The sequence below is a fragment of the Aspergillus nidulans genome, chromosome V (assembly GCF_000011425.1).
Source record: "Aspergillus nidulans FGSC A4 chromosome V".
NCBI lineage: Eukaryota > Fungi > Ascomycota > Eurotiomycetes > Eurotiales > Aspergillaceae > Aspergillus > Aspergillus nidulans.
In genome coordinates, this window is record NC_066261.1 from 182,071 (window position 1) to 210,020 (window position 27,950).

The 27,950-nt window shown below is 52.9% G+C and overlaps 12 protein-coding genes across 12 annotated transcripts, besides 1 other annotated feature; 8 read left to right on the forward strand and 4 right to left on the reverse strand.

Annotated features, from left to right (window-relative positions):
• Positions 1-27,950: part of a sequence feature (contig 1.151 1..72894(1)) that runs on past both edges of the window.
• ANIA_08345 (uncharacterized protein) lies at positions 341-2,869 on the forward strand (the record flags this gene model as incomplete). Its single annotated transcript, XM_050612117.1, has 8 exons — positions 341-401; positions 455-478; positions 524-618; positions 672-847; positions 902-1,129; positions 1,179-1,468; positions 1,520-2,187; positions 2,326-2,869. The coding sequence occupies exons 1-8, from the start codon at positions 375-377 to the stop codon at positions 2,867-2,869; spliced, it is 2,052 nt and encodes a 683-aa protein (XP_050468071.1). The 5' UTR covers positions 341-374.
• Positions 4,254-5,649, forward strand: ANIA_08346 (uncharacterized protein). Its single transcript, XM_676523.2, has one exon. It carries the CDS (start codon positions 4,267-4,269, stop codon positions 5,593-5,595), a length of 1,329 nt encoding a protein of 442 aa, XP_681615.2. The 5' UTR covers positions 4,254-4,266; the 3' UTR covers positions 5,596-5,649.
• ANIA_08347 (uncharacterized protein) lies at positions 6,771-8,748 on the forward strand (the record flags this gene model as incomplete). Its single annotated transcript, XM_676524.1, has 8 exons — positions 6,771-6,894; positions 6,948-7,001; positions 7,060-7,171; positions 7,438-7,463; positions 7,512-7,602; positions 7,650-7,935; positions 7,992-8,639; positions 8,677-8,748. 8 exons carry the CDS (start codon positions 6,771-6,773, stop codon positions 8,746-8,748), a joined length of 1,413 nt encoding a protein of 470 aa, XP_681616.1.
• On the forward strand, positions 9,672-10,701 carry ANIA_08348 (protein gprI; the record flags this gene model as incomplete). Its single annotated transcript, XM_676525.1, has 3 exons — positions 9,672-9,935; positions 10,038-10,362; positions 10,454-10,701. 3 exons carry the CDS (start codon positions 9,672-9,674, stop codon positions 10,699-10,701), a joined length of 837 nt encoding a protein of 278 aa, XP_681617.1.
• ANIA_08349 (putative salicylate hydroxylase) lies at positions 12,330-13,964 on the reverse strand (the record flags this gene model as incomplete). The annotated part of the gene is made up of 5 exons (XM_676526.1): positions 12,330-12,335; positions 12,422-12,772; positions 13,091-13,152; positions 13,273-13,822; positions 13,884-13,964. The coding sequence occupies 5 exons, from the start codon at positions 13,962-13,964 to the stop codon at positions 12,330-12,332; spliced, it is 1,050 nt and encodes a 349-aa protein (XP_681618.1).
• On the forward strand, positions 14,685-15,240 carry ANIA_11076 (DUF427 domain-containing protein; the record flags this gene model as incomplete). Its single annotated transcript, XM_050612118.1, has 4 exons — positions 14,685-14,765; positions 14,815-14,920; positions 14,976-15,056; positions 15,133-15,240. 4 exons carry the CDS (start codon positions 14,685-14,687, stop codon positions 15,165-15,167), a joined length of 303 nt encoding a protein of 100 aa, XP_050468072.1. The 3' UTR covers positions 15,168-15,240.
• Positions 16,687-18,664, reverse strand: ANIA_08351 (flavin-containing monooxygenase; the record flags this gene model as incomplete). The annotated part of the gene is made up of 2 exons (XM_676528.2): positions 16,687-17,977; positions 18,046-18,664. The coding sequence occupies 2 exons, from the start codon at positions 18,662-18,664 to the stop codon at positions 16,752-16,754; spliced, it is 1,845 nt and encodes a 614-aa protein (XP_681620.1). The 3' UTR covers positions 16,687-16,751.
• Positions 19,208-20,840, forward strand: ANIA_08352 (uncharacterized protein; the record flags this gene model as incomplete). Its single annotated transcript, XM_676529.1, has 5 exons — positions 19,208-19,213; positions 19,521-19,803; positions 19,956-20,044; positions 20,233-20,316; positions 20,520-20,840. 5 exons carry the CDS (start codon positions 19,208-19,210, stop codon positions 20,838-20,840), a joined length of 783 nt encoding a protein of 260 aa, XP_681621.1.
• On the forward strand, positions 21,733-22,400 carry ANIA_08353 (uncharacterized protein; the record flags this gene model as incomplete). The annotated part of the gene is made up of 4 exons (XM_676530.1): positions 21,733-21,844; positions 21,892-22,006; positions 22,126-22,238; positions 22,312-22,400. The coding sequence occupies 4 exons, from the start codon at positions 21,733-21,735 to the stop codon at positions 22,398-22,400; spliced, it is 429 nt and encodes a 142-aa protein (XP_681622.1).
• Positions 22,547-23,567, reverse strand: ANIA_08354 (aromatic alcohol reductase; the record flags this gene model as incomplete). The annotated part of the gene is made up of 3 exons (XM_676531.1): positions 22,547-23,011; positions 23,065-23,475; positions 23,532-23,567. The coding sequence occupies 3 exons, from the start codon at positions 23,565-23,567 to the stop codon at positions 22,547-22,549; spliced, it is 912 nt and encodes a 303-aa protein (XP_681623.1).
• On the forward strand, positions 23,833-25,627 carry ANIA_08355 (transcription factor domain-containing protein; the record flags this gene model as incomplete). Its single annotated transcript, XM_676532.1, has 2 exons — positions 23,833-24,471; positions 24,686-25,627. The coding sequence occupies 2 exons, from the start codon at positions 23,833-23,835 to the stop codon at positions 25,625-25,627; spliced, it is 1,581 nt and encodes a 526-aa protein (XP_681624.1).
• Positions 25,786-26,999, reverse strand: ANIA_08356 (NAD(P)-dependent alcohol dehydrogenase; the record flags this gene model as incomplete). The annotated part of the gene is made up of 2 exons (XM_676533.1): positions 25,786-26,738; positions 26,789-26,999. The coding sequence occupies 2 exons, from the start codon at positions 26,997-26,999 to the stop codon at positions 25,786-25,788; spliced, it is 1,164 nt and encodes a 387-aa protein (XP_681625.1).

A 27,950-nucleotide genomic window follows, 5' to 3' on the forward strand; every position in this document is an offset into this window, starting at 1 on the left:
ACAAGGGAAGGGGCTCAGAATTTTATACGAGCTCCGCCCAGAGCTCGGAGAGTTGTTGACGAATGGCCCGACATCTCAAACACCCAAATTTGGAGCCCGAAGACTATTGACACGTATTGAGATGTTGCCCAGGTCAGACGGAGCCCGCGGGCGGCGCGATCCGTAATATGACCCAAGACAGCGGAATCCGGATCGAGAAGCCAATGAGTCAAAATGAGTCAGGGATCCAATAAGAGCGCGCCAAGCCCAAAGAGTCCGATAGTCCTATAGTCCGAGCGGGTGCTATATGTCAAGACATCGAATCGGTCTCGGGTTCATGAGAATCCGTCTCTCTCTTCATCAGGTTATGATTCCTAGCTTGATCAACCGTTACAATGCAATCTTATCGCATGAAGCTCTCGGTAATGGCGAATACCCCTTTATCGTCACTTGCTCGTTGCTGACATGACGGTAGTGTCTCAGGTGCAAAGATCGCAAGGTGTGCCGCTCGACCAGCACTGTTCGAGGATGCTGACCCTCTCAGCTGAGATGTGACCGCGGGGAGCCACAATGCAAACGCTGTCAAAACAGCAGCGTCCAATGCTTGTACCCCGAAAAGAGAAAGACACGGGGTTCAAGGTGGGTCGCCTCGTTTGCCCTCCCGACTCTGGCCGGTCTAATAGTTGCCTAAGGCAAAAGTCCGACATACACCGTCTTGACCATCGCCTGGAAGCCTTGGAGGAACAACTCAGGGCAGCTGCGGCCAGAAACGTGAGCCAGGAATCACCGACCCGGGCTCATACTCCAGCGGAAACCACTCGGGTGGGAACGCCTCAAGTCGATCTTGAAAATGTCTCCAAAGATGATGGTGGGTTCAGCACATCCATCCTTTCTATGCAGGCATTGACACGGATACCTTTAGCTTTTCTATATCGGATGGTTAGTGGAGCGAAGCACAGCATTGAGACGCTTACCACGCAGTCTTCAGAGCCTCCATATCCTTGGTCTCAGTCCACGGTCAGCAGTGCAATCACGCGTCTGGACACGGCGTTGGTTCAGTTGGCTGCTCCGTTCCCTCGGCCGGACAGTCGCCCACCCAACGATTCAAAGATCAACCTCCCAGAAGGCGACTTGAAGCAACACATAGAAAGTATGAATTTGAACTGTTCATGTATTCTCCGCGCTGACCGTGGCTGTAGCTTTTCTCGATTACATTTTGCCGCACGCGACTATTTTCGACTCGTTCACCACTCTTGTCGATCGGGAGTTTCTGAGAGCCTTGCCTCATATCATCGACTCACCGTATGCGCAAATCTCTCCAGTAATGCGGGTGGTTTACTACTGCGCCATTTATCTTGGTCAAAGCATTGGAAGCGACGAGCAGCAAAGGTTGGCGACAAAGACGTACTATGCTTGTCTTCAGTCAGTTCCGAAATGGCTTGAATCAGCGGAAGGGACACTTCTGGATATACTTGCCGGCGCATTTACTGTAAGATTGCTCCATGTAAATATGCAGAGGTAAGCACTAATCTTGGTCAAGACGTGGCTCGCAATCAACAATTTTGACTATCACCTGGCATGGCAATTCCACCGCGAGGCATGTCGGCGTGCAAGTCTTCTGGGCATTCATGACGTGGAATCCACTCCGCCTGGTACAGCGCAGGAGGAAGCCGAAAGGGATGTGAAGCGCCGGTTGCATTGGTATCTGGTCGAAATGGACTTCTTATTCCGGCTCTGGTACGACAAACCGAAGGCTCTCCAATGCTCCCCAACTCAGGTCGGACTTCCAGCTGTCATCTCGCCGGCCACCAAACAGCCTAAGCCTCAAGAATGCATTCTCTTCATCGTCTGGTCACGGGCGATGCATATTCTCATGGATTTCTTCAATGACCAAGAGAACTTGCCTGAAGCGGCGCTTGGTAGCAAGGTAGACGTTTATTGCAACCAGTTAACTGAACTGCTTGACGACTGGGACCTGCTTCCCAAAGCAAGAGTGCCGAAGACTGGTGCCGTCCAATCCTGGCTATTCGCAGAGTCTGCCATTGCATTCCATAGCTTCATCGTATACATGCGGCGAAGGACATCTGCTACTTTCATGGGCACGCACCCACAGGCCGTCCGTGCTGCGAGAGCCATTATCAGCATTATCCACGAGTGGTCAGAGAGAAACATGGGGCCAGTCACTGGTCATCAGTGCTCGTATATACAGTAAGTCGTCTTCCTACTGCGAGGCCGCTCGTCTGTTATCTCCAAACTAATCCGTTTTGGGTGAAGTCTCATCACCTTCTACCCGTTCTGCGCCTTCTTTACACTCTACTATCATATCCTCTCATCAACCGATCCTAGCGAGCGCGAAGAGGACATCTGCAGTTTGGAAAAGGTCGTTGCGCTTATGACCCAAGCCGCGACTGTGCGGCCAGACTTTGTTCCCATCGCAAGTGCCATGAGCGCACTGAACGACGTCTCAAGAGCTGTACACTCAGGTCGGGACCATCTCGGCGCTTTGGCTTTTGTTGGCTACGCGGTGCCTCCCCGACCTCTCATGGGATCGAAGGCGTCTCCAAGCCAAACTGCAACACAGCTGCCCGGTAGTAGTACCATCGCCGCTGCTCCATTCGACTCACTTCAGAACCTCTCGGTGGAGCTGCCTCTTCAGACAGCAGACGAGCTCAACAACACCTTCGGTGTCCCGTTTCAGCTCGAAAGTCAGATTTCGTTCGACTGGGTCCCCGCTTCGAGTGACCGACCAAGTACGGCTCGGACGGTGTCGCAACCGGTAGATATAGTGCGCGCGATCGAGGGCGAGCTCACTTGGCGAGACTGGCACGAAAGTTGGTGGAATATACCAGATACCTCGCAGGCTAATCAAGCAGGTAAACAGCTTGGATGATCTTCTTACTTTTCGTCATGCTGAGGATGCACGATCAATCGTGGACATACTGTAACAGGAGCTTCAGATCTCGGCCAAAGCGAAACAATCTAAGCCTGAAGTGGTAATGAATGTATATTATGTAATAATGCACACTGGATCCGGTAACTATCCAAAAGTAGCCTGGCGACGAATGGAATCTCCAATTTTTGTTCTCAGCGCCGATACCAACGTCTAGACTACGCGCACCATGGATACAGGCTTGACTCCGTTTGCTTCTCTTCTCGTATCCCCCGCAGAGCTTCAGTCTGCTCTCGCGGGGCCTCCATATCCACGACGCATCATCCCTTTGGCAGTTGGCCAACCGTCGCATCTTGCCTCGTTTGAAATACAGCACATTCCGGGTTCGGTGTAAATATATATTTCCAACCGTTAACCACGACAAGACGTTAACCATGGAAACAGATTCTTCAACATGGACGAGATCAGGGACCGGTCATCCCCCTATCCTCAGATGCTGCCTTCTGCGACACAATTTGCCGAAAGTATGACCAAGATGGGTCTTCATCCGGACGATATTCTGGTAGTCTACGATGCGCTGGAGGTCGGACTCTATTCGTCACCTCGTGTGGCCTGGGCATGTCGCCACTTTGGCCAACGAGACGTCCATGTTTTGAATAACTTCCCTCGTTATGTTGCAGAAGGGTTACCTCTTTCCACTGGACCCTTATCGACCCTGCCTCCTGCCGCCCTGGAGTATCCAATAAAAAACCCAGATTCCAAGGAAGTGATATCATACGACGAGCTACGCGGTCTTCTCCTATCTGATAAGAAATCAGATATTCAGATCATCGACGCCAGAATCCCCGGTCGATTCTCAGGCGCCGAACCAGAGATGAACCCGGCCCTGCGGTCTGGACATATGCCGTCGGCACTGAATGTGCCGCTTGCATCTATCATGGACAAGGACAAGGTCATATTGCCGGCTGAAGAGCTCAAGGCACGTTTCCAGGCGGCCGGGGTAGATGGGCAATTGCCTGTGGTGTTGACGTGCAACTCTGGAGTAACTGCGGCTGCGCTCGACCTCGCTTTGCAGCTAAGTGGATACAGGATGGAGCGACGACTGTACGATGGCAGCTGGATGGAGTGGACGAGAAGAACGCAGGATGAGGGTCTGGTAGTGTCTACCAGTAGCAGCTGAAGAGTGGCCTGTTTTATGCTGGAACCGGCGGACGAAGGGTGTTTCCTGATTTGGGAAGGCGCGGCCGCCGGGATCGGAGCCTGGTTAAGCATCATACGAGCGGAAACCGATGACTAATCAGTATTTTCCCTCCGCCACCGCAAGCAACAAATTTTCCCAGACCCCGCAAGACCCTGGTGATTCTAGACTGTAGACTCGTTTAAAGGAATTATACAAAATGTTCCGCAGTCAAGTAGCGTCTGCAGCCCGCGCTGTTGCGACACACCGTGGCTTTGCGACGGCCTCCCCGGTCGCTGCCACTGCGCGCAACCACAAAGTCGTCGTTATCGGTGGAGGCACTGCCGGGTTGGCCATCAGCCACCAGCTGTTGCGCTCAGGGCGCTTTGTGAAAGATGACATTGCCATTGTCGACCCTGCTATCTGGCACAACTACCAGCCGGGCTGGACGCTGGTCGGTGGCGGTCTGAAGACGCGCGAGCAGTTGCGCCAGCCGCTCGCTGGGCTGATGGACCCCAAGCTGAAGTTCTACAACGAGAGCGTTGGCAGCTTCGCCCCAGAGGAAAACTACATCACCCTTGGCAACAGCGACAAGCTTAACTACGATCATCTTGTTGTTGCCCCCGGTATTGCGCTCAACTTTGGCAGCGTCCAGGGCTTGTCTGAGGCGCTGGCCGCCCCGGACTCGAAAGTCTCCACCATCTACTCTTACGACACCTGCTCCAAGGTCTTCCCCACGATCGAGAAGCTCAAGAAGGGTCAGGCCATCTTCACCCAGCCTGCCGGCGTGATCAAGTGCGCTGGTGCGCCGCAGAAGATCATGTGGCTCGCTCTCGACTACTGGAAGAAAGCTGGCCTCTACGACCCCAGCAACCCTGCCGGTTCGGCCATCAAGATCGCCTTCGCCACTGGAACGCCCTCCATGTTTGGTGTTCCCAAGTATAACGCGAAGCTCGAAGAGCTGCGCAAGGAGCGCGGCGTTGAGGGGCTCTTCCAGCACGATCTGGTCGCCATCGACGGCAAGAAGGCCACTTTCGCCCGTCCCAACGGGGAATCAAGCGTCACCCGGGAGTTTGATCTGCTGCACGTCGTCCCAAAGATGGGTCCCCACGCGTTCGTCAAGAACAGCGCTCTCGCCAACGAAGCCGGCTACGTGGATGTCGACGACGGCACCACCCGCCACAAGAAGTTCGCCAATGTCTGGTCTGCCGGTGACGCGTCCAGTCTGCCGACGTCCAAGACCGCCGCGGCAATCACCGCCGAGGCGCCCGTCCTTGTCCAGAACCTGCTCCGTTCAATGGACGGCAAAGAAATCGACGCCACGTACGACGGCTACACTTCTTGCCCGCTAACGACCGAATACGGCAAAGTTCTTCTTGCCGAGTTCAAGTACGGCGGGGTCCCGAAGGAGACCTTCGGCAAGTGGTTCGGTATCGACCAGGGAACTCCCAGGAAGGAGTTCTACTTCCTCAAGAAGCACTTCTTCCCATGGGTCTACTACGAATCTATGGTCAGTGGGAAGTGGGGTGGACCCAAGGGATGGTTGTAATGATAGACGAGAGCATGTATATTATTGAATAGTATAGTAAAATAGAGCAGCAATGATCTATTACCGCTTGGAGTAGGTGGGCATCGTCCTTGATAATCGCTATGGGGCTCGGGCCGCGCTGCCCAGGTGGACCAACAACCCAGGCGACAACGCTGATCGTCAGGAGTACGGGCATTGGTAAGGACCCTTGTTGCCGGTAGTAGATGCATACGTGCCCAGCCAATCATTGCTATGTGTCTTTTTCGCACCAAATTATTCAGAGTCGTACGTGGCCTTCGATCCTCCAATTCACTCTCCGACAGTCCAAATGGGAACGGGCCGCCAAGGGCACCTAAGAAACATCTTTAGCCGGATTGTTTCTAGGCAAGCCTTAGTCTAGCCCCCAATGCTCGATTATGGGGGCTCAACCTATGTCTACTGTCATCCCAGCAGATATCAGCCTGTTCGGCTCGATCCCAGAGCGCTGGCTGACCACTCCGGCGTGGGACATGGCTGGCCTCTTCTGCCGCGGGCTGAACACCCTCCATTCTGTTCCATTCCGAAATAGTGTCCAAGCCATACCACGATGCTTAATGCGATGCTTAAGGTTGCAGATGATCCTTGCCGCTTTGTGCTAGGGCGCCTGGTTGGGCTTTTAGACCGCGTCTGGCTTGGTCTTGCTCGTGGCGTCTCGTTTCCACCAATAGCCCCCGATCGCGATATTAAATGACCACCCCATGGGCCCGTCTAGGCACGGGCAAGGTTTGGGATATGAGGAGTCGTCTCAAAACATCACGGACTCTGGGGTAACATCCCGCTCTCCGGATAAATGGATGAATGAACGGCATAGCAGCGAGACCTTCCCCAGAATCGAGAGGATCCGGGACTTGTGGCCTACCCCCCTGTGACCAATATTAGGCCTCCCTCCAATCAATCCCAACAACACCCAACCTAATGCTCGGCTAGAGTAGCTGAGGACGTCGCGAGCATGGAAGTGAAGCTTAGACCCTGCACCGTCAAAGTCTTGGTCTTGGATTTAGCCGGCTTGTCATGATCGTGTGAGGGCAGGTCTGGCTTTAAATCTTCGTCTCTGCACCTCGCGAAGCCAAGCTCGAGCAAACCCACCGCAACCATCCCCCGTGAGGCTTCTGGACCTGTCTTGTTGAACCAAGGCAAGCGTATCCGTCTATAGCGCCATGGGCAAAGATACATTCACACTCGCCGGCCGCGAGTGGCCCAAAGTGAACTGGTGGAAGATGAAGGGCATGCGTTCCGTCTATCTCACCTTGGGAGCCGCGATGGTCACCTCTGCAACGAATGGTTTGTACCTGCGGACGTTTTGGGCAAAAATTTGGCGTTGACCGCTGCTGCAGGTTATGACGGTTCTCTGATGAACGGCCTCGAGGCCCTGGACGACTGGAAAAGGTGTAAGTGAACCACGCGTAATTGTTCAGCTACGCTTTAAAGCTTACGGACCGTTAACAGCATATAATCATCCCGAGGGAGCGACGCTTGGTTTACTGGCAGCGTCCATGTCCATTGGCTCGATACTTGCCATCCCTGTGGTTCCCTACGTCGCTGACCTGTTCGGCCGTCGGTTTGGAGTCGTGCTTGGCTGTATGATTATGATCGGTGGCGTGGCTATGGTTTCGATTGGATACAAGATCGCGCTATTTGTCGTTGGGCGCATCATCCTGGGATTTGGGCTGGGAATTGCCCAGGTCAGTGCACTGGAGATTGATGGCGAGCGCGGTGACTGACTGGGATTTAGGAATGCTCGCCTCTACTTGTCACTGAACTTGTCCACCCGCAGCATCGAGCCATCTACAGTACCATCTACAACTCGCTGTGGTACGTGGGTAGCTTGATTGGTGCCTGCGTTGCCCTTGGTATGTTGCCGCGTTGTCTGTAGCCCGGATGCCTATTAACAGTGCTAGGAACGAACAACATCAAAGGAAACGACTGGTCGTGGCGTGTGCCCTGTCTTCTTCAGGGTGTGCCCTCAGTATGCCAACTGATTTTCATCTGGTATGTGGCTTCACTCGTTGCTTGGAGATCAAACTGACCTGGCCCAGGTTTGTGCCAGAATCACCTCGCTGGCTTATCTCCAAAGGCAAATCAGAGAAGGCAAAGAAGATATTGGCCTACGTCCATGCACAAGGCGACGAGGACGACGAACTGGTCAACGTGGAATTCGACGAGATCCAGCAAACCATCGCGCTCGAGAAGCAACTCGAAGGCAGCGGCTGGTCTGAGCTGTGGTCGACTCCTGGCAACAGACACCGATCTATCATTCTTATCTCCATCGGCTTCTTTTCCCAGTGGTCCGGAAACGGCATCGTATCCTACTTCTTGCCAAAGGTCTGTCATCGTATCTCAGCCAGAACCCAAGACCAGCAGAGAACTAACGCCAACAGGTCCTCGAGCTTATCGGCATCACCGACAGTCACAAGGTCCTCACGATCAACAGCGTCCTCAACGCCGTGAACGTCGTCTCCGCAACGGGTATCTGTTTCTTCGTTGACAAGCTAGGACGCCGCAAGCTCTTCCTCACATCTGTCACTTGCATGCTCCTCTGCTTCATCTCAACCACCATCGCCCTTGCCCGCTTCCCCCATGGTCCCGGCGGCGCAGATGACCACGCCGGCAACGCGGTGATTGTATTCATCTTCCTGTATTACATCTCATACAACATCGGTTTCAGCGGTCTTCTGGTCTCATACTCGTCCGAGATCCTGCCGTACCGTCTCCGCGCAAAGGGTCTGACACTGATGTTCTTCTGTGTGGCTCTCAGTCTTCTGTTCAACCAGTACGTCAACCCGATTGCGCTGCTGGATATCGGCTGGAAGTACTACATTGTATACTGTGTCTGGCTGCTCTTTGAGCTGTTTGTTGTGTGGAAGTACTATGTTGAGACGAAGAACACCCCGCTCGAGGAGATTGTCAAGTTCTTCGACGGTGACCAGGCGGTCCTTGGTGGCGCAGCGGCCACCGAGAAAATTCATGAGTTGGTCACCGTGCAGGCGAGAAGTGCTGAGGAGACTCTAGGTGAGAAGGGACCGGCTGTGAGTGCGGAAGCTCGTTAGGGCCCACCCTCAACAGGTGTTGGCGGCCATCTTCATCATTAAGAGTGTTATGCCTAGCATTGGAGGAAGGACTTTGAATTCCGAGTAATAGCGTAGGACCCATGCAAGAAACGGTCTACTGATCATCTATCTATTGAATTGACATGTAATGGCACAATTTCAGGCAGAAGCCCACCAACGCCAGGCCGAATATATCCCAAACCACAGATAATCTATTCATAAAATATCTGCACACTGCCAATATCAACTCCTACCCTTGGAGCGCATCGTAACAAAGATAATTCCATTCCAGAATCCTCTCAATGATCCCAGCGCCGCAACACCCACCATAAGCCCGTACGGTTCCTGCCCGGGATGCCGAAATGCATAGATACGGTTGATTGTTGGCGTGACCCACGTCGTTAGAAGGGCGAGGAAGAACAGAATCGGCATGAGGAGGAACTTTCGCAGAGAGACGGCGGAATGTTGGCGGACAACGGGGACTGGTTCTGGCAATGTTAGTGGGATACGTAAAAGTGGGATAGGCAAAGTCTACCGTCAACAGCTTTCCCATCATGATGACATATCCGGACAACGGATTCGTGGCTTGGAGATACCGAGGAAGATAGGACGAGGCAGTCGTCCCGAGTGAGCATCAGTTCGTGTCTGAGCTTGAATAACTCGTGGGCGATGGCGATATAGAGCCCGAAGACCACCAGGATGAGGAACCTGCATCGCTGAGTTGATATATCCGTTTCGAAGAGAACGAAGCATACCATATTGGAGCATAGTAGAAGATGATGCGGAACAATACCCAATTCGGAGAGATCGAACACCAGAACTAGGGCAAACTGCCGTTACTCGGCATGTCCCTCGAAATCGCAGGAGGACTGTACTCACCGTTACACTCCCATACAACGGCCCTTTCTCTTCACTTCGAATGAAGAGGAAAACAAGCGCCGGAATGAATGTGAGCAACGTAATAACGGCGAGGTACCTCTTCTCAAGCCTGCGCAGCGCCTCAGGCTCATAATGCCAAAAGACAACGAGCACCACGTCCCAGGTCATTGCGAGCGTCCAGAGTACGTCTGCCACAGGGAACCTGGAAGCGCATCAGCAACAGTTACCTCTTTACATTGGGAGGATGGGGCGTATCTGGATGGAGATGTACATCTGGAGCGAAAACGCCTGGAAGCGACACAGTCCCGATTCATCGCCCGCTGCTGGCCCACTCACGGAGATCATTGTCGCGATGAAATCGAAGAGATTGAAGAACGCATTGATCAGCATGATCCGGTGTGTTGGACTCCTGAAGTTCGGTGAGTAGCAGAACGTCGCGATGATAGTCGCCACGCCTATAAGCGATAGCGCTGATGCCGTCCGTCCGGCAATGGACAGATGCTGAAGCTGGGACGCCGAGAGTTTCATCCTGAATGTGCACCTATGTCCCTGGACGGGGACGTTGGCCTCTTTCTCGGTGAGACGGTCGTTGGGATATCACATCTTCACGACGGGACCCCGATGATGGATAGGGGTGAAGGCGTTGCAACGCAGAAGATGGCTGAGATGACGCGAGAGATGGAAGAAAAGCAAAATGGGTGGGGGATTGAAGCATTGTGCGATCTGAAGCACTATTACGCCATCTGCCACCACTGCGATAGCCTCATAGAGATCCACCAGCAGGCCTTAATTGCTTTTTCCACCTCGCTCAGTCACATTCTCGGTTTGCGGCGGTTTATCTCACGCAACGGCAGAAAACAGGGCCCTGCCGGGCTCCTAGGGTCTCTCTTAACTATAGAATGGCCACATTGAAGCTACATATCGTACCGATATCGCGGCGTTTGTGGGGTCTGTTGTTTTTGTTGCTGCGCCTAGCTCTCCCGGCCCCATCCGGCCCATTACCCGACCTGACAAGCTCAGGCTGGGATCAACTCGCGAGCTGATCGCAGCGGGGAAAGGGCTCAGCCGAAGACAAGTGGGTGGGTTCGAGAAGATCTCATATACGAACGGATGTCGCGATACAGCATCTGACGCCAATCCACAGGCTGACAGGAAGACGTAGCCGAGAGATCGGCATCATCTCAGCACGAGCGCGAGATAATCCGAGCGGCAGCCGCGGGTCGAGTTAGACTGGTCCAAAATGGCTGGTATAGACGCCAGAGCATGGTCGGGGCTCTATTGGCCTAAGCAGCAACCGTGGCGGTGCTCGAGACGCAGGGAACTCAGGTCGCGTGCATTGGTCGTGGGGCTCTGTCGTTATCTACAAGCAGTCCTAGCCGCTGGAAAGGCCAAAGACATGGAATATATTGCTCATGTTATGTTCCCGATCGATACCTTGGGGTCGCGAGGATATACGCCGCAGCACAACCTTAACGTCTTCTAAAATGTGGCCCAATGCCCTGTCCTGCACGATCTTCACTATCTTCGAGTGGACCGTGACTGGCGATAAGTTTAGAGAGCACTCTATTACAGCCCAGATAGAAACAGAAAAGAAGTTAACATCGGACGGCTAAACTGGTGGCAGATCCTGCCATACCAGCAAGACTCAACAGATACCAAAGGAAAAAAATAGCTACCAGCCTAGGAAAATAATTATTTATAGTCCCTCTGACGATGCTTGATGCAATAGAGGTTATGTAGAAGAAAATAGAAAGATATATTACGTACGCGTGCCGTTGTTGTACTAGAGAGTTACCTCATACCGAATCCTGTGGTGCAAGCATAGGTCTAGGCTCGTCTGTTTCATACTTAATAGCCCTGCTATGACTCTACCTCTTAATATGACCTATCCTACAGACCACAGACCTCATCTAACTCTTCTCATGCCCACCTGTTTCAACTTCTAGATGCGAGCAGGCGTGATCTAGCTCGGTCCCGCAAGAACAGCCAGGACGGAGTCCTTGCGCATAGAGGGATTGGATAGAGAGCAGCAGATGAGATGATGAGAGGAGACTTTCATAGTTCAGCCACAAAGTTCATGGCTTTTGCAAGTACCGTTCGGTTTATAGTCCATATACCCCATGACGCAGCGTAAGCCTTTGTTGCCTCTGTTGCAAGCACACATATGCGGGATGGGCCCCGTTCCCGACTAATAGATTTCGTTTCTGGTCTTCTGGGGCTGTCTCGCATGCTCAGATGAGGCTGGTCTCAATTCCCGATAGCTGTGTACGGTGGCTCTGTAAGCAGTCTTTGTATCTGCTGCCAAACTCCAGAACCCACCCGACGTATGTACCCCTATCTGGCACCCTTTCACCTGCCGTCTATCCCAAAATGGTTCTAACGGGGCATAATCGCTACTGCAAGGGCAGAGATGGCGCAGTCCTCTGAGAGCACTACCCCCGAACATGACCGCGCCGATATCAGGCAATACAAGTTTTCGCGACCTTTAGCGCTGCAGAGCAATTAAATTCTGTTACTGATGCTTTTAAACACTGGAGGTTGATGAGCCGTGAATGGATTGGAGGCCGGCCAAGGTGAGGCAAATGGCTTGTTTACGCATGAGGCTCTGGAATAACACAGCACTGTGATGCCAATGGAGGATCGTGGCTTTTGAGATCTGTAAAAACAAATCAGGGATGAGAATGGCGCAATATTGGTGGGGATTGATTACTGGATTCGTATATGGGTATGGGCTTGATAGGCGTGGAATTGAATGCTAAAAAACGACCGATGCTATGTTCGTAGATATCTTTAGTGCTAGAGCAGAGTAGCATAATTCGTATTGACCTCACTATATCGACTTCTACTTTTCAAATTCCCTCATCAAGGACTGAAGGACTTACTGATGCCAGCCCCTTTAGATAAGCCTGTAAGTGGCACCGAGTATCCGCGAGGATATCGTAGCCAAAGTTATGGTCCCAGAATTCCTGCTGGTTCGATGGCACCTTGACACCCTCGGGCATATACTGCTGGGCACGTTCACGGACCTCAAAGACACGATCTTGACCCGCGTCCGACAAGATTTGCATTGCAGATACGCGTCGCAACCGGACCTTCTCAAAGACCTTGAGGCGATCGTGGATCTCGTCTTTCGTGAGCGGGTCCTGTACACCGGCGAATATCTCGCCTAGGGCGGCGCCGTCCTCAATTGCCTGTGCTCCTCCTTGGCCTTGATCTGCGGGCTGGTTAGAGATCTGGCCGTTGAAAAGATTTGCGTACGGTACTAACGAGGGAGCATGGGATGTGCTGCGTCACCGATGAGCACCAAGCGACCTTTACTAAGGGCTGAAATAGGGTCACGGTATAAGAGCGGCCAGCGTTTGATATTCGTTGCTTTTCTGCTTTTGTTAGCAATGAAACAGTGTCGGGACCAATTTTGATACCTAATGATTCTCACTACATTAGGATGGAAGTCTTGAAACTGCGCTACAACATCCTCTGCATCTGCAGAACGATCCCAGTCTATCCGTCTTGTTAGCGAAATAATCCTGAGGTTTTCAAGAAAGATCTACCTTCTCGCTCATCATTGGCCCGCCGATCTTCATGTATAGCGACAAAGTTCTGGATCGTGTTACTGGATGTTGAAAGATTTGATTAGCACAGATCATAGGAATTATCAGGGAGCCCTACTCAGCACACGAGTACCAGACAATCCGTCTCATATTCTCGTTCGTGGAAAGAAACCTCGACAGACCATCCTGGACACTCAAAGGGCCTTCCAGCAAGGAAGCAATTTCGGGGTCCCCCTCGAGTTCTTCGGTTGGAATCAACCAGCGAAAGACAGCCCAGCCAGTCGCGACCACAGGGGTGGGGTGACCGACAACATGGCGGATGGCCGAACTATGTACGCCGTCGGCTGCCACCAGCAGGTCAGCATAATGGATTGATTCATCTCTAAGCGTGATAGATCCGTTTTCCGCATTGTAATCAACGACTTCCGCCTGCAGAACGAGCTCTACCGGCTTCCCTATCCCCTCCGGGTCGACGGCGACTCGCCGCAGCTCCGAATGGAGGTCCACCCGGTGAGCCATCAGCCAGGGACCGCCGTAAAGCGAAGCGAAGTCAGGGTAGGTTGCGGTGAAGTTAGTCTGGAGGGTGATTCCGGACGCTCGCAGATGGCTACGTGCGGTGACCATTCGCGATCTCTTGAAGTCGAACCCCCACTGCGCCAGGACTTGGGACGCGTTGGGACAGACATTGATAGCCGCGCCCACCTCGCGGAGGAGACTGGACCGTTCGAATATCTCGTCGCCGGACAGTCAGCTGGATTGGGATCAGTCTCAGAGCCGCTGGCCGTCCACAAACCTTTACATCGTGTCCCTTTCGACGTAGCGCGATCCCGGTCGCAAGACCGCCAATTCCAGCTCCCACGATAATGACCTTCATGATCAGGACGGCAAGACCAGCGACGGGGAGGGCGGTTAGTGGAATGTGTGCGGACGTCTGAGAATTTGGTCAAAAGATGGCGGACCCAGCAAGACCGCAAGCCGCGGTTAAGCATGAACTTGCCTTCGAAGATGACGGAGAATCTCTGCGCTTGATCAGAACGGTGGGCTTAGCTGCGAGCTGTTACACGGCAGCAGAGCCAGCTCACGCAGGAAACCAGGTGCCCCTTGGTTCGCATCATCCCTTGTCCTGAAAACGGACCGGGGACAGGCCAGCCGATCACCATATTTCGCCGACCTGAGAACATAGATCCTCTAAATATCTCCAGGCGCAAATTCCATACACGAACATACATTGATGGGCGAGAAAGGTGTGAAAAAGAATATGCTGTGATGAGCGGATAGGTCCATATTAAGCATACGGCCCTAATATAGACGGCGTCTCAGATAACAGTGGCTGATGAAGGCCATCTCCCGTTGAGCCCTATAACAACGCTGTCCCAGGATCAAGGGGCTCTTGCCTGCTCACTCGATGCACCTTAAGTCATGGTAAGCCTGGATGTCAGGAATATGGCGTCCTGTTCATCTTTATTTAACCCCCCTCATAGAATTAGTAATCACCCCGCACTCTGATTATTTCTAGAGAAGACAGCCAGCGTCTCGTGCACATCTTCGAGTCGACAGACATTGGAACAGAAGAAGAACAAGACTAAAGGACAAGATGCCTCGCGCCATCGCAAAAGTGGGAGACCGCACCATCGCTGAGACCGAAATATGGGAGACGGTCGAAGGGAATATCTACGTAAGTATGCTGCTGGCTTCGCTGTTGGACCATCCTGATTGCAGAGCAGTTCCCCGTTTCGTCGATCAAGGACAAAAGCCTTCTCCAGCCGTCCGATCTGTCTACGTTCTGTCCTTGGAAAGGGCATGCTTCGTACTGGAGTATCGTGGTCGATGGTCTGCTGCTATCCCCAGACCAGAGAAACGCCCCATGCTGACTTTTGACTCCCAGGCAAAACGATTGAGAACGCAGTGTGGTACTACAGCGAGCCGTATGATGCGGCCGGTAATATTAGAGATCATGTAGCGTTCTGTGAGTCTTTTTCTTTCTTTCTTTCTTTCTCTTTTTTATTTTTTTTTATTATTTAAGGCACTTCTAACGTCACCAGATAAGAACAAGGTCGACATAATCGAAGAACAGTAGATGCAAAGATTTTCAGCAAACAACAGTATCATCGATTATGATCAATCTACAGTTTTGACACTGCGCTGCTTGTAAACCCTCCATCCACCACTAGGTTCTGCCCCGTAATATACTTGGCCGCGTCGCTGGCCAGAAAGACCGTCGCATTCGTCACGTCAAATGCATCCCCCATCCGGCCGATTGGAATCGGCCGTTCCATGATCTTCCAATAGGCATCTTCCTGGCTATTATTCCTCTGGCCCTCGACAAGCGGCGTATACACAAGGCCTGGAGAGACCGAATTCATCCGGACCCCCCTGGGAGCATACATGACAGCGGTCACTCTGGTAAAGTGAATCACTGCTGCCTTGGCCGTAGAGCAGGCCACCTGCGGCTTGCCGATGTAGCGTAGACCCGCAATAGAGGCATTGTTGACTACAGTGCCGAGCCCCTGTTTCTCCATGATAGGCAGGATCACATGGCAGGCAAGGTAAACGGTCTTCAGGTTGAGCTGCTACTGCTGATCTCACAGCTCTTCCGGCATGGTCGCCGGATTGCCAGTCGCCGTCGCATCAACATTGTTTACCAGGACATCGATTCGGCCGTGTCTTGCTATAACGGCGGCTGCGACTCGCCGCACCTCGCTCAACGAGGTGGCGTCCGCCTGCAAGATGTCGCAGGTTCCCCCTCCAATCAGATCCTGACCGCCGTGTACTCTGCTGCTTCGAGGAAAAGGTCACAGCCAAAGACCTTTGCGCCGCTGTGAGCGAGAAGACGCTCGATCGCTGCGCCGTTGCCCCATATGTCTGAGCCGGGGATGCGCGACTGGCCGATGCCCATGACGAGGGCAATTTTATCTCGAAGTTCGGCATATTTTGGGAAGACGTTGGTCATGGTTGGGCCGGTGTCGAGTGAGACTGTGTGCGACGTAAGTGTGCAAGGTTCGCCGGGCTGGACGGGTTCGGCACCATGCAGTCTTTACAACACAGACGCAAAGCCGGGGTACTGTCCGAAGGGCCGTCGAGCAGCACTAAATATCGGGCGTCACTCCGGGGTAGGTGGACATGACTCGTGAGGATGGCCTCCAGGGTTGGGAACTGGACCGGTTCCTTGCTGGGACGGCGAGCGATGAGTGGTTTGATTGAGGGCAACGGCTCACATAAGGCCACTTCTTGCCAGTATATTACAGGAGGGGGCTTCACGAAGAACTCTGGGCATACCTAAGGGATAAGAACGAAGCTATAGAAGCACATGCGCCGACATGATGGGGTCTCCACTCTACCCAGCTCTGGATGGTTTCTGGATGCTTGGACACCGGCTTATGTGCCCACTATCTGCTGCTCGTTCACTCTTCACAGGCCTATCAGCAAACGGGCACATCGGATACCTGCATAGAGCTAGGACATGGTCCGAGTCTGTAGTACTGCTCTACTTTGGTGAAGCTGGCTATGGAGAAGGCAGGGTATGTGCCGGTTAAAGACACCAGAGATGGCATTCAGATATTCAGGCTATTTTTATTAAGGATCCATGGGAGCCTGTATTAGCAAACCGTTTCTATTAAGAATATATGAGAGCGAAATTCCAGTGGCTAATTCTATAGACGATCTACGAGAGCCGGAGCTCAGCAGCTTTTATCTGCAGAGCCAGAATCCTGGAGTAATATCTCGAGATGGCCAGATTGCCACCCATAAACCACAGTCCTTTATGTCCCGACGGCCTCCAAATGCCTCGCATCTCACCGTGCTCGTCAAAGCCCCATACATCCCCGACAGCGTCGGCCGTTTCGTCACCGAACAGGCGCCTTGTCTGCGTTCGCATGTTCTGGTAGCCTGTAGCTAGGACGATCTCGTCCGCCTCCAGTTCTGTCCCATCAGCAAACTTGAGGCCGTGGGACTGGATCTCACTGATCTCAACTCCTTGCTTGATCTTGATATGGCCGTCGACGATGAGTTGACTAGCCCCGACGTCAATATAGTAGCCACCTCCGCGCTGGAAATACTTGATCAGCAGCCCTGCGCCGTTGGGTCCATTGTCCACCTTGAATCCTGCCTCTTCAAGACCTTTGATCGTGGCCTCGTCGTGCTTATTCTGGATTGCCGTAACGCCAATTTGCTGTGTCTTGAGCAGCTCGGCCGGCATCCCCCAGAACCACAGGTCGGCATCTTCAGTGGGCGGTGCCTGCTCATCATACAGGCCCTTGAGTCCAATATCTGTGATCGCCTCGGAGGAGATCACGCACGTCGTGCTTCGCTGAACCATCGTTACATCGTAACCCTTTTCGTAAAAGTCCTGGGCGATATCATGGCCGGAATTACAGGAGCCAATGACGATGGCCTTCTTGCCTCTGTGCTCATGCAGGGCTCCTGTAAAGTCGGAACTGTGGCAGATCCGATCACCCTTAAAACTGTCGATGCCGGGTATGGGGGGAATGTATTTCTCGCCAGAGTGGCCCGTCGCCTGGATGATATGTCGGGGATGTACAGTCCGTGATGTGAGTGAGCCGTCAGGGGCCCGTCGCTCGAGGATAACAGTCCACTGCTTTCCATCCCAGCTCGGCGTCTTGAGAGTCGTCCGAGTCCAGACGTTGAGCTCGAGGATTTTGGCGTACGACTCGAACCACTCCGCCAGCTTATCCTTGGGCGTAAAGACCGGCCAGTGCGGCGGGAAGCTCAGATAGGGCATATGGTCGTACCAGACAGGATCATGCAAGACGAGTTGCTTGTATCGTTGGCGCCAATTGTCGCCGATCCGGCTGTTCTTGTCGATCACCAGAGTATCGACATTCAGCATCTTTAGTCGAGCAGCTGCTGTCAGTCCTCCTTGGCCAGCACCTATCCCACATCAGTCCCTCAAAGCCTCCGCCGGAAAAACAAAATAGAAAAACCAGGGAGATTCATACCGATAATCAGTACGGACGGCTCCCTATCCATGAACTCTGCATCCGCCTCGCGCCTCTCCTGCCAGTTCTTCCGGTCCGGACGCCCTCCGTGCTCGACCCCCTTGCTCCGGCGGCCATTAAGAGGCTCCTCATGCCCCTTCAGCTCCAGCAAGGAGGTAAAGAATGTCAGGATCTTCCACTCTCCATCGTTCTTCGCAAGCCGTACTATCCCACGCCCTCTTCCAGATTCAAGGTCGATGGTTGTGAAGAACTGAATACCATAGGAGTTCCCAAGCCCATCCAGAGCACAGGCTGTTGGTCTCCGAAAGTCGGACGATCGATCGACCTCGACGTGAATAGCGCGCGGTCGAGTACGGTCGAGGAAGGAGGCGATGCCGTCGTGGCCCTTTGCGGTGTAGAGATCCCATGCAAGGCACAGGTGGTCTCGCCAGTAGCCGTCCTTGAAGAAAAGAGCTGCGATGGACTTGTCGTCCTGCTTTGTTAGGGCACTGTTGAATTGGTCAATCACTGTCTGGGCCACCCTGTCCGCGTCGGCCGCAGAGAGCTCTGCAGGCTGCGTCGCCGGGAATTTGCCCAGCGGAACGTCCACTGGGTTATTTGTTATGGTAGAGACTGTCATGATCGTACGTTTCGCTGATTATTATAAGAAAAGACCATCAAGAGGATGAGCCAGACTTTTTATGTCGGGGGAGCGGAATGAACTCCCGCGATAGCATCACTTTCGCTCAACTAGCCCCTCAAACCTCCTCAAAACTCCGCATCCCCGCAGGCCTCGCTCGGCAAATGTCCGATATGATGTGATGTGTGACCTGCTGCCTAGAGCCGTCGGACGCTCCGGTTGATCAACCGGCAAAGAAGGCATCTCTGCCGATCAGCGGGGTTGCGAGCCCATGACTCGAGCAAACGTCTTGTCGCTGCGTGATTGGGGCGTGATCCTCCACTAAATAAAACTAAACTGAAGCTAACAGTCCGGGGTATGCGGGGGAAGTGAGCCTTGGAGCTGTCATGTCCTCTACTGGAGTCTTTGCTATGGTGCAGGGCCTGCAATCTACTAGTTAAGCAAGCCTCTCAACCCGTCTCAACAACCACTGTCGGACTGATCGAGCCCTGCTGTCGCTGCTCAGACCTTCTCGTTCTAAATATTGTTATTTGTGATATCACTATGACTGTAAGCGGTGCAATGGACGAAAAACTCGCATTGGACGTCGAGGGAAAACACCAGGCAACTCATACAGAGGATATCCAAGAATTGAGCATAGAGGAGTTACAAGCAGAGAAGAGGCAAGACAACGATTCTAGAAGCCAGTCTTCTATACCCTAACCGCTCTGATTCCGTCTGCACTCAGGCTTGTCCGCGATCGATAGGCGCCTGCTTCTTCCAACAGCGGTCATCTATCTGTTCTGCTATCTCGACAGGTCGAACGTGGGTATGCAGGTCGTTTCGCTCGAGGATAGCCAGACTTAACTGTTGGTAGGGAACGCAAAATCATGAATTCGACCACTGGCGACACCCTGATGGAGGCCAATGGCATCTCTGGTCACCAGTACACCATCGCGATGATGGTCTTTTGGTGGCGTATTTTGTCTTTGAGGCGCCGAGCAATCTTGCGCTCAAGTCCTTCCATCCGCACAGATGGCTTGGATTCCTCGTCATTGCGTTCGGTGCGTTGTGCACTGGTATCGGTTTCACGCACACCTTTACAGAAATGGCAGTGCTGCGCTTCTTTCTCGGGGCGGCCGAGGCGGGCGTGTTCCCTGGTATGTTATTCTATTTTACTTCTGGTATAAGCCGAGCGAGCGCGCTATCCGGATCGCTATTTATATGTGCAGTGCCACACTATCGGGCGCGTTCGGCGGGTACGATGAACTGTTATCAGTGCGCAATAGGAACTCAGATTCTTATATGTTAGGGTCATCGCATACGGAGTCGGGCATCTCAACGGTCATCAAGGCCTGGAAGGCTGGAGATGGCTCTTTATACTCAAAGGAGTCCCTAGCAGTGAGTGGGTATCTGCCGCACGCTGACGACCAGATGGCTGAGTAATTGCAGTTACTCTTGGACTCCTTGTGTTCTTCTTTCTTCCAAGCTACCCTGAAAAAGCTGGCTGGCTCTGCCCTGAAGAAAGGAGCTCCAATCACGTCGACTAGGAGCATACCATTGCTCTGGGTATAACAACCGGCTCACAGACCGTTAAGAAAGGAGAGCACTTACTAATATATCCCAGTGAGGATAAGCTCAACTGGAACGATGCCAAAGACGCGCTCTGTTCGGTACGGCTTTATATGCATTACTTGACGTACCTGACCGCGGCACCGGCGTGGCCTCGTTGTCGCATTTTGCTCCCACCATATCGAAGGTCTCGGCTTAGTGACCTCCAAGCACAGCTCTTCACCGTCCCACCTTATACCCTCACGGCTAACATTTTTTTTTTTTATTTCTCTTTCCAGCTACCCTTCCTGCAGATGAATTCAAGGCACGCTACTTGTTTCTCGTCGTCGCCACAACCTGTGTTTTCGCCGGTCCGCCCTCTCTCAACGCCTGGGTTGGTGATAACGTCCGCAACACGACCGCAAGTTCGTTGACGATTGCTCTTAATATCGCCTTTTCCGGGCCAGGCCAGATAATCGGTGTCTGGATCTACAGAGCCCAGGATGCACCGGCTTACCGCTTGGGCCATGCGGCTGATGCGGTCACGAGCGCCATCGCTGCAGGGTTGGCTCTCACGCTAACGGTGCATTATAGAAGGACGAATAAAAAGATCAAGGGGACAGGGGATCCGTTGTGGGTGGCTTGAATGTACTCAGAGGACTGTCTACCGGAGTCTAGCCTATGATATTCCTGAAAAGGCAGATTATTGGCTTTCTGTGGCTGTTCTATTGGGTTTCTAGACTAGAGCAACAGAATATCCATGACCAATTTAATAATTTGCAGCCGAGAATCAGTATTTTTGTTTTGTTAGCTGTTGTAACAGGCCAAACGTACGAATTAGAAATCGACTCGCTTGTCCTAACCAGCATTTTTCATTGACAGTGCACATTGAAACCACATAATCGGTATACACGAACTCCACACCCTGCTCCAGTGTGAGCCAACCATTCACAGTGACCAGCCACGTCTATCATGCATGAGACTATGCGGGGTGGATTCGGAAAGAAGCCCAGTCTCCGGCTGGAATCCAACAGCCCACCGCGCGAGTAGAGATTCCTGTCTAACCGAAACCTTTGGTGAGCAGCAAGACCTAGCCATATTAACCAGTAAACTAACAACGACACTCTTTGGCTCAGGCATATTACCCTTGGACTACCACAAGGCCGCAATCTAACTTCACTATTCTTCCCCAATATAATAAATAACAGTCATAACAACTGAACAATGAGTTCTATCAATCCTCCACCGACCAAAAATCTGGCAGGGTTGAATGGAAAAACCGTCATAGTCACTGGAGGCGCAGGGGGGATTGGAGCCGCCACTGCAAAGGTCTTCAACCTGCACGGCGCAAATGTCGTAATTGCCGACGTCTCCAGTTCCAACGAAGCCGCTCAGAAGTTGATTGCCAGCTTGCCATATCCTGAGAAGGCGCTCTTCTATCCTGTCAATATATGAACTGGGAACTGATATATGGTCTGTTCGGTGAGACGGAAAGACGATTTGGGTCCATCGACACCGTTGTGGCAAATGCAGGTATCATGGAGAAGACTGACACTCTCGATATCGAAAGTACTGATGAAAACGGTAACCTGCTCGAGTCTACCGGTGCCTTTAACGTCATTGACGTGAATATCAAGGGGACCCTAAATAGTAAGCGTTCATGAAGACCAAGGGACTGCATACTCACGACATCACAGCGCTACGTCTAGCAATCCACTATATGCAATGCTCCCCAGACAGGCCAGCCGGACGCAAGTCGATTGTTCTGGTCGCCTCTACATCAGGCTATTTTGGCGGGACAGGCGTGTCAGCGTACGTCTCTTCGAAACATGCAATCATCGGACTGCTACGAAGCTCGCATATCACAGCCAGCAAAAACGGTGTCGCTGTCACTGCCGTCGCACCCTTCTTTACATACACTAATATCACAGCCAAGGCAGGAGCGCGATGGCAGGCAGATGGGCTGAAGCCAAACACAACGGAGGACGTGGGGATGGCGATTGCATTGAGCTCGCTGGAGGGGGAGAGCGGGAGCTGTACTTTGGTATGTTGGGTCTATACCCTACATTGTTCATCTTCTTGCGATTATGGTGAATGCTAATGTTGCCTGTGTCAAGGTTGCGGTCCGCACCGGAGAGAGATGGAGGCAAGCCGGAGTGCAGTTATGCCGCAGTGGTTGGGCAAAGAGATCCATATTTTCTTCTAGGATGCCTTTAGAATTATTTCGAGTAGCGGGGGTTATGAACTTCCTAAGGCGTCAAAGATCTAATGGTTGTCAGGAGACGAGGTCCGCTGGATGGTATAATTCCTTTCTAACGGAGACTTCTCAATAAATACATAATGACCACAACTTCACTGCTTGTTGGCCTCGCCAACAACCCTCTGGATCGTCCCTTCAACACTCTCCTCCCCCAAGCCCAACAGCCCATTTGCTAAGTCCCTGTCCTTTGCGTAGTTGCTTCCCAATCCCGGGATATCACCGTACACCGTGGCTCTCACAAGCGTCAAGGCACCACTAAAATCACCCTTTTGGAGCTTCATAGTGGCATCCTTAACTTCCACATCCGTGGTCGTACGCTGGACCGTCCAGGAAGACTCGGTCGCTCTCTCAAGGGCAGCAAGAATCTCATTCTGCGAGGTTTCGACGGAAGCGATGTATAGATACCGATTGGCCGTAGCCCCTGGACGTCTGAGGACGGAGACCAGAGCGCGTCCGAGCTGCGCCTGGTTCGTGAAGGTGAACCTCTTGTTGCCGTCGTCCCAGATTGTCGCGGTGCGCGAGCCAATGTCGTAGCCTAGGAAGCCGTTTGCAACTCCCTACACCGTATTGTCAGAAATATATCTCCACTCTATATGTTGGAGGAACCAACCCAATCAAACAACCCGGAACATGCAATGCCCGTCCAACTGAGATCCTTCTTCTTTGTCTTCAAGTAATCAATCACCTCCTTCTTCTGCCGGAATAGCGGAAGCAACCCAAGCACCGTATCGTTTTGACTCTCAGCAGAGAACTCAGAGGGAATGAACCTGGACACCCCAGCAGCAACAGCAGCATCAATGAGCTTCTTCTGCTCAACAAACGCTGTCGCGCCGACGGCAGAAATCACCGCATCTTGGCCGGTTAGGGCTCCGTGCAGGTCAGCGAACGAGAAGTCGGATTTGCGGACTGTGACACTGCCGGGGAAACTTGCGGTGCTGGTGGAACGGGTGAGGACCGTGATATTGAAGTCGGATGCCTCCAAGAGGGCTGCCAGGAGGATCTGGCCGACAGATCCGCTGGCCTGTGGTTGCATTGTTAAAAGCATGCAAAGTAGGGGCTGGAGGGGATAGTACTTACCCCGACGATGGTGATATTCTTCAATGGAAAGGACATGTTGTTCTGATAGAACTGGATGATTTGGATGATATGCTGTCCCTACCATGAAAAAAGGGCACTTATATATCTCTTGTTCTAGAAATCTTGCTGATCAATATCTTTGCTTCATCATCGACCCTCCGCATTCTCCGCTCCAGCCAATCAAGACAGAGTCCTGTGGCTAATTCTCACTACTCCAACAGCTTAGTCCTGCTCCGCTTTCTCCGTCCTCAGCTCATCATGAGCAACATCGTTATTTGAAATCAATCTTCCTTGTGCTGAGATGCCGCCTCGAGAAATCGCCCCCGGTCGCTCGTGCCTCGAATGCCGCCGCCGCAAGATCAAGTGCGACCGATTACACCCATGCTCCTATTGCGTCAAGGTCAGGATCAATTGCAAATATCCTGCGTCGCGCCGCGCTGGTGAAAACTACGATGCGCTTAGTCGTGTCGCATCACTCGAGTCCAAGATAGTAGCTCTTGAGAAGCGCCTAGCCGAAGTCGAGGAGCCGTCGCTGTCGCGATCGGCGTCTGGCTCGAAGCTGTCAGCACGATATGGAGGCAGTAATCGATTTCAAGACACTGAATATAGTGAAGTCAGAGTGCTCAGGGTACAGGGAGACGGAGCAATGTCCGTTCTGCCAAGCTCCTCTCTAGCTGATACTGCTGGCACTCGGTCATCAATGCTCCTGCAGCCCCAGGCTGCTGTCGATCTCGGCCTATTTCGCCCAACACCAAGCACAATCGCGGGCCTCTGGCAGAGGTACCTGGAGATCGTAGACCCCCTGCTGAAAATATTTCACACACCGACTGTGCAGATGTTAGTCTTTCAGGAAATTCGGAGTCGCGACAAGTTGGACCTAGCATCGGAGTGCCTGCTGTTTGCGATTTATTATGCGACTGTGGCAGCCATGACCCTGTCGGTCTGTAAAACTGAGCTCCAGGAGGATCGAAAAATCTTGCTAAGACGGTATACATGGGCCCTATCAAGCCGCGCTTGAATAACTCCTAGGTATTGCTAACGCAGTCTACGCTGCTCAGATACCGAACCGCAATTGAAAACATGCTCTCGCGACTAAACTTGTTGAACTCGACAGATATGACTGTCCTACAGGCCTTTACTATATACCTTGTAAGAACCACGTGAGCCCGCTCCTGGTTGTCGCTAATAGCCAGATAACCGCCCGAAACGACCCAGACGGGCCCGACGTCTACGCCCTCGTCGGCCTCGCCACTGGAATAGCCCTCAAAATGGGCCTCAACCAGGACGCTGAAGCGCAGGGGTACCCGCCATTTGAGGTTGAGATACGCCGTCGGGTGTGGTGGCAGCTCTTTACTCTAGATATCCGAGTCGCAGAGGATAGGGGCTCAGAGCCGTGCATACTGGAATCTTCATTCAACACCCGCCTACCATCCAACGTGGCAGATACGACCATGCATCCCGCCATGAGTAGACCGCCGCGTGGACAGGGTCGAACGGAAATGCTGTTCAGTCTAGTGCGCTTCGAAGGCAGTTACTTTGCACGGCAGATGGTATTTTCCGAGAGGTTCCGCGCAGAAAATTCGTACGCCCGATTATCGTCGAACGAGAGGCGCCATGCAATAGATCTGTTTCAGGAGAGGATTGAGAAGCAGTATTTGGGGGTTTGTGATGAGAGTGTTCCGCTGGATAGGGTGACCGTGCAGTCTATCAGGCTTATCCTCGCTAAGCTTCGGCTTGTGGTAGCGGCAGGCGCGGAGGCTGAGGAGAGCACCGCCTCGAAAGGACGAGCCAGTGCACGTTCAGCCAGAAACTGGGCTCAGATTTTGCAGGATGCAGAGGCACTACGGGGTTACGCAGAGGGCAAGCAGTGGCTGTGGCTGTTCCAGGCGTACATTGAATGGGATGGCCTTGCCCACCTACTTGAGTATCTTCGCGCAGACCCTTCTCCAGAGGATAACGAGCAATGGGAATTAACTAACAGAGTCTACTCATACTGGACAGAGGAACAGAGTTTCCAGCGAGACGGGCGTTGGAAGGCGATTCAAGACCTGTGGGCTGAGGTGGTTGAAAGACAACTAGGGCCATATACCCCTTGAGACCAAGTTGATCATCTTAACCTTGACTAGAGGCCCGCCCTCTATACCTCTGCGCTTAAAGGTGCAGGGAATGGATTTTAAAGGCTGCTTCGAAGGACTAGTTGGGATATATGATTCCGTACCTAATCACCGAGTCCACCGATACCAGCACTGCCCCCTCACCATAAAATAACCGGCTTAACCGTCACCCCGGACTGCATATCACGGATAGCCGTCTCAAAGGCCTCGGCCTGGTAGAATTTGACGATCCGATCCAGAGGCAGTTTACCCTCATTAACCCAGTTGAGCAACTTTGGAAGATACTCTTGCGGTACGACATCGCCCTCTACGACTCCAATAAACTGTTTCCCAGACACCATGAACTCGTGAATAGGAATCGACAGTGTGGCTGTCTCGGGTGCTGTCCCAACCTGCAGGATCTTGCCCTTGAATGCCGTCATCTTGACCCCCTCTGCGATCAAGGCAGGCACGCCGGTGGTGTCGAGGGTGATATTCGAGCCCAGGCCACCGGTAATAGCTTTCACAGCCGCGGTCACCTCGTCTAGGGGCATTCCCTCGGCGACCTGAACGACGTGGGTAGCACCCAGCTCCTTTGCCAGCTCGAGTCTCGATCCGTGCCGGTCAATGCCGATAATCTGCGTACATCCGGCAATCTTCGCGCCCATGACCGCGCTCAACCCGACACCCCCCAGGCCCATGATAGCAACGCGGTCTGCAGGACGTGCACCAGCCGCATTGATAATAGCGCCGCTGCCCGTTTGGATCCCGCAGCCCAACGGTGACAGCAATGCCAGATCCTGTCGGCTCTTAACCACCCCAGCAACATTGACAATCGAGTCTTGCTGGACGATTGACAGACTAGCGAAGCTGGATTGCCCGAAGAATCTGCCGTAGATATCACCGCCAGAAGCAGGCTCTGGCGAAGAGGCGTCGCGAAAGACGTAATCTTCCGCGACAGCTTCAAAGTTGATAGCGTTGAAGTTGGAGCAATGGGCCGGATGGCCGCCCTTGCAAGGCTCACAGTCCTTGCAGGCCGAGAAAGACAGGATGACTGGATCGCCGACTCTGGCGACTGTTGTATCTGGTCCAACAGCCCGCACGTATCCGGCGCCTGTAGATAGGTGAGCAGAACGGCCAATGACCAGCGGGGCAGTCCAGTACCTTCATGACCCATTACCCTTGGGTAATGCACTCCATACCCGGTCTCCATCCCCGCGAAATGGAGATCCGTCTGGCAGATTCCGGACGCGACCATCTCGACGAGGAGTTCCTTTTCGCGCAGCGGACGTAGTGCGACATTCTTCAGCTTCCACCCGCCCGATTTGTGCGGGCCGTACGAGACCAGCGCTCGCGGTGATGTTTCAGTAGCCATGGTGCGGTAGTGTTCAATATTCCAGATGACAGGGGTTTCAGCCCTGGACTTGGTCGAGGGTATAGAGATAGAGAGTCGGGATGTGTGGGAGAAGCTAGGGCGCCGAGGAACGGTGGAGTATAGTGGGGGTGGGAGGACGGCGGATATGGAGTGGGATAGTCGCTTCGCCATCCAAATCGGAAAGTATTCTCGGTAAATCATTTGAATGCTTCTTGGGTTCGCTAGTTCTAACCTTCCATGTTATGGTTTTCACCTGCCTTCTGTGCGCTCAACCCTAATTAGAAGACCGAACGGTAACAGCCAAGAAGGCTGCATTGCGCTGGGAAAGCAGTGGATACAGGTCCAATAATAAATATAAATGCCGATTCTCTCAATTATCAAAAGGATGATGGTTGGCGAGAAATACAACGATTATCCTAGGGTAACCCTTTGGAAGACGACGTGGTTGATCGGGTCAAATTGGTCTACAACTTACCTCCAGAGCCTATCTTCTGCCTCCTTATGTACCTGATTGCCAGGTATTTTCCGTGATTCCCCGAGTACCAATTTCTACAGTAATTCAGTTCATAGAATGGGTGCGTAGTAGAACCCGCGAGTCCCCGGGAGGAAGTGGAGTGGAGTATAACAGACGCCACAAGTGGCCAAACGGTGGCCAGAACCAACTCTTTTTATTGGAACGAGGCTTGAAAATCTCTTGCGCTGCGCTCAATCTCATTCGCCAAACCAGAGCCCAGCCCTGAGCTCAGTACCCCGCACCCCCGTGCTGTGCTGCTTCTCCAGACTTGCCTGGCGCGGCGCGTTGACGATGTCATCACTCACTTTCCCCAGATCTTAACCACCACGAACGGACCATCTCATGACCTCAGCACACGAATTCTAGCGAAATGGACCAAATGGACCCTGGACAGTATCAATGCCGGATCTGTTTAAAGCGGTATAGACGCAGAGAGC

Coding starts and splice junctions, on each gene's coding strand:
- ANIA_08346 (XM_676523.2), top strand. CDS start 4,267: ATGTTCCGCAGTCAAGTAGCGTCTGCAGCCCGCGCTGTTGCGACACAC.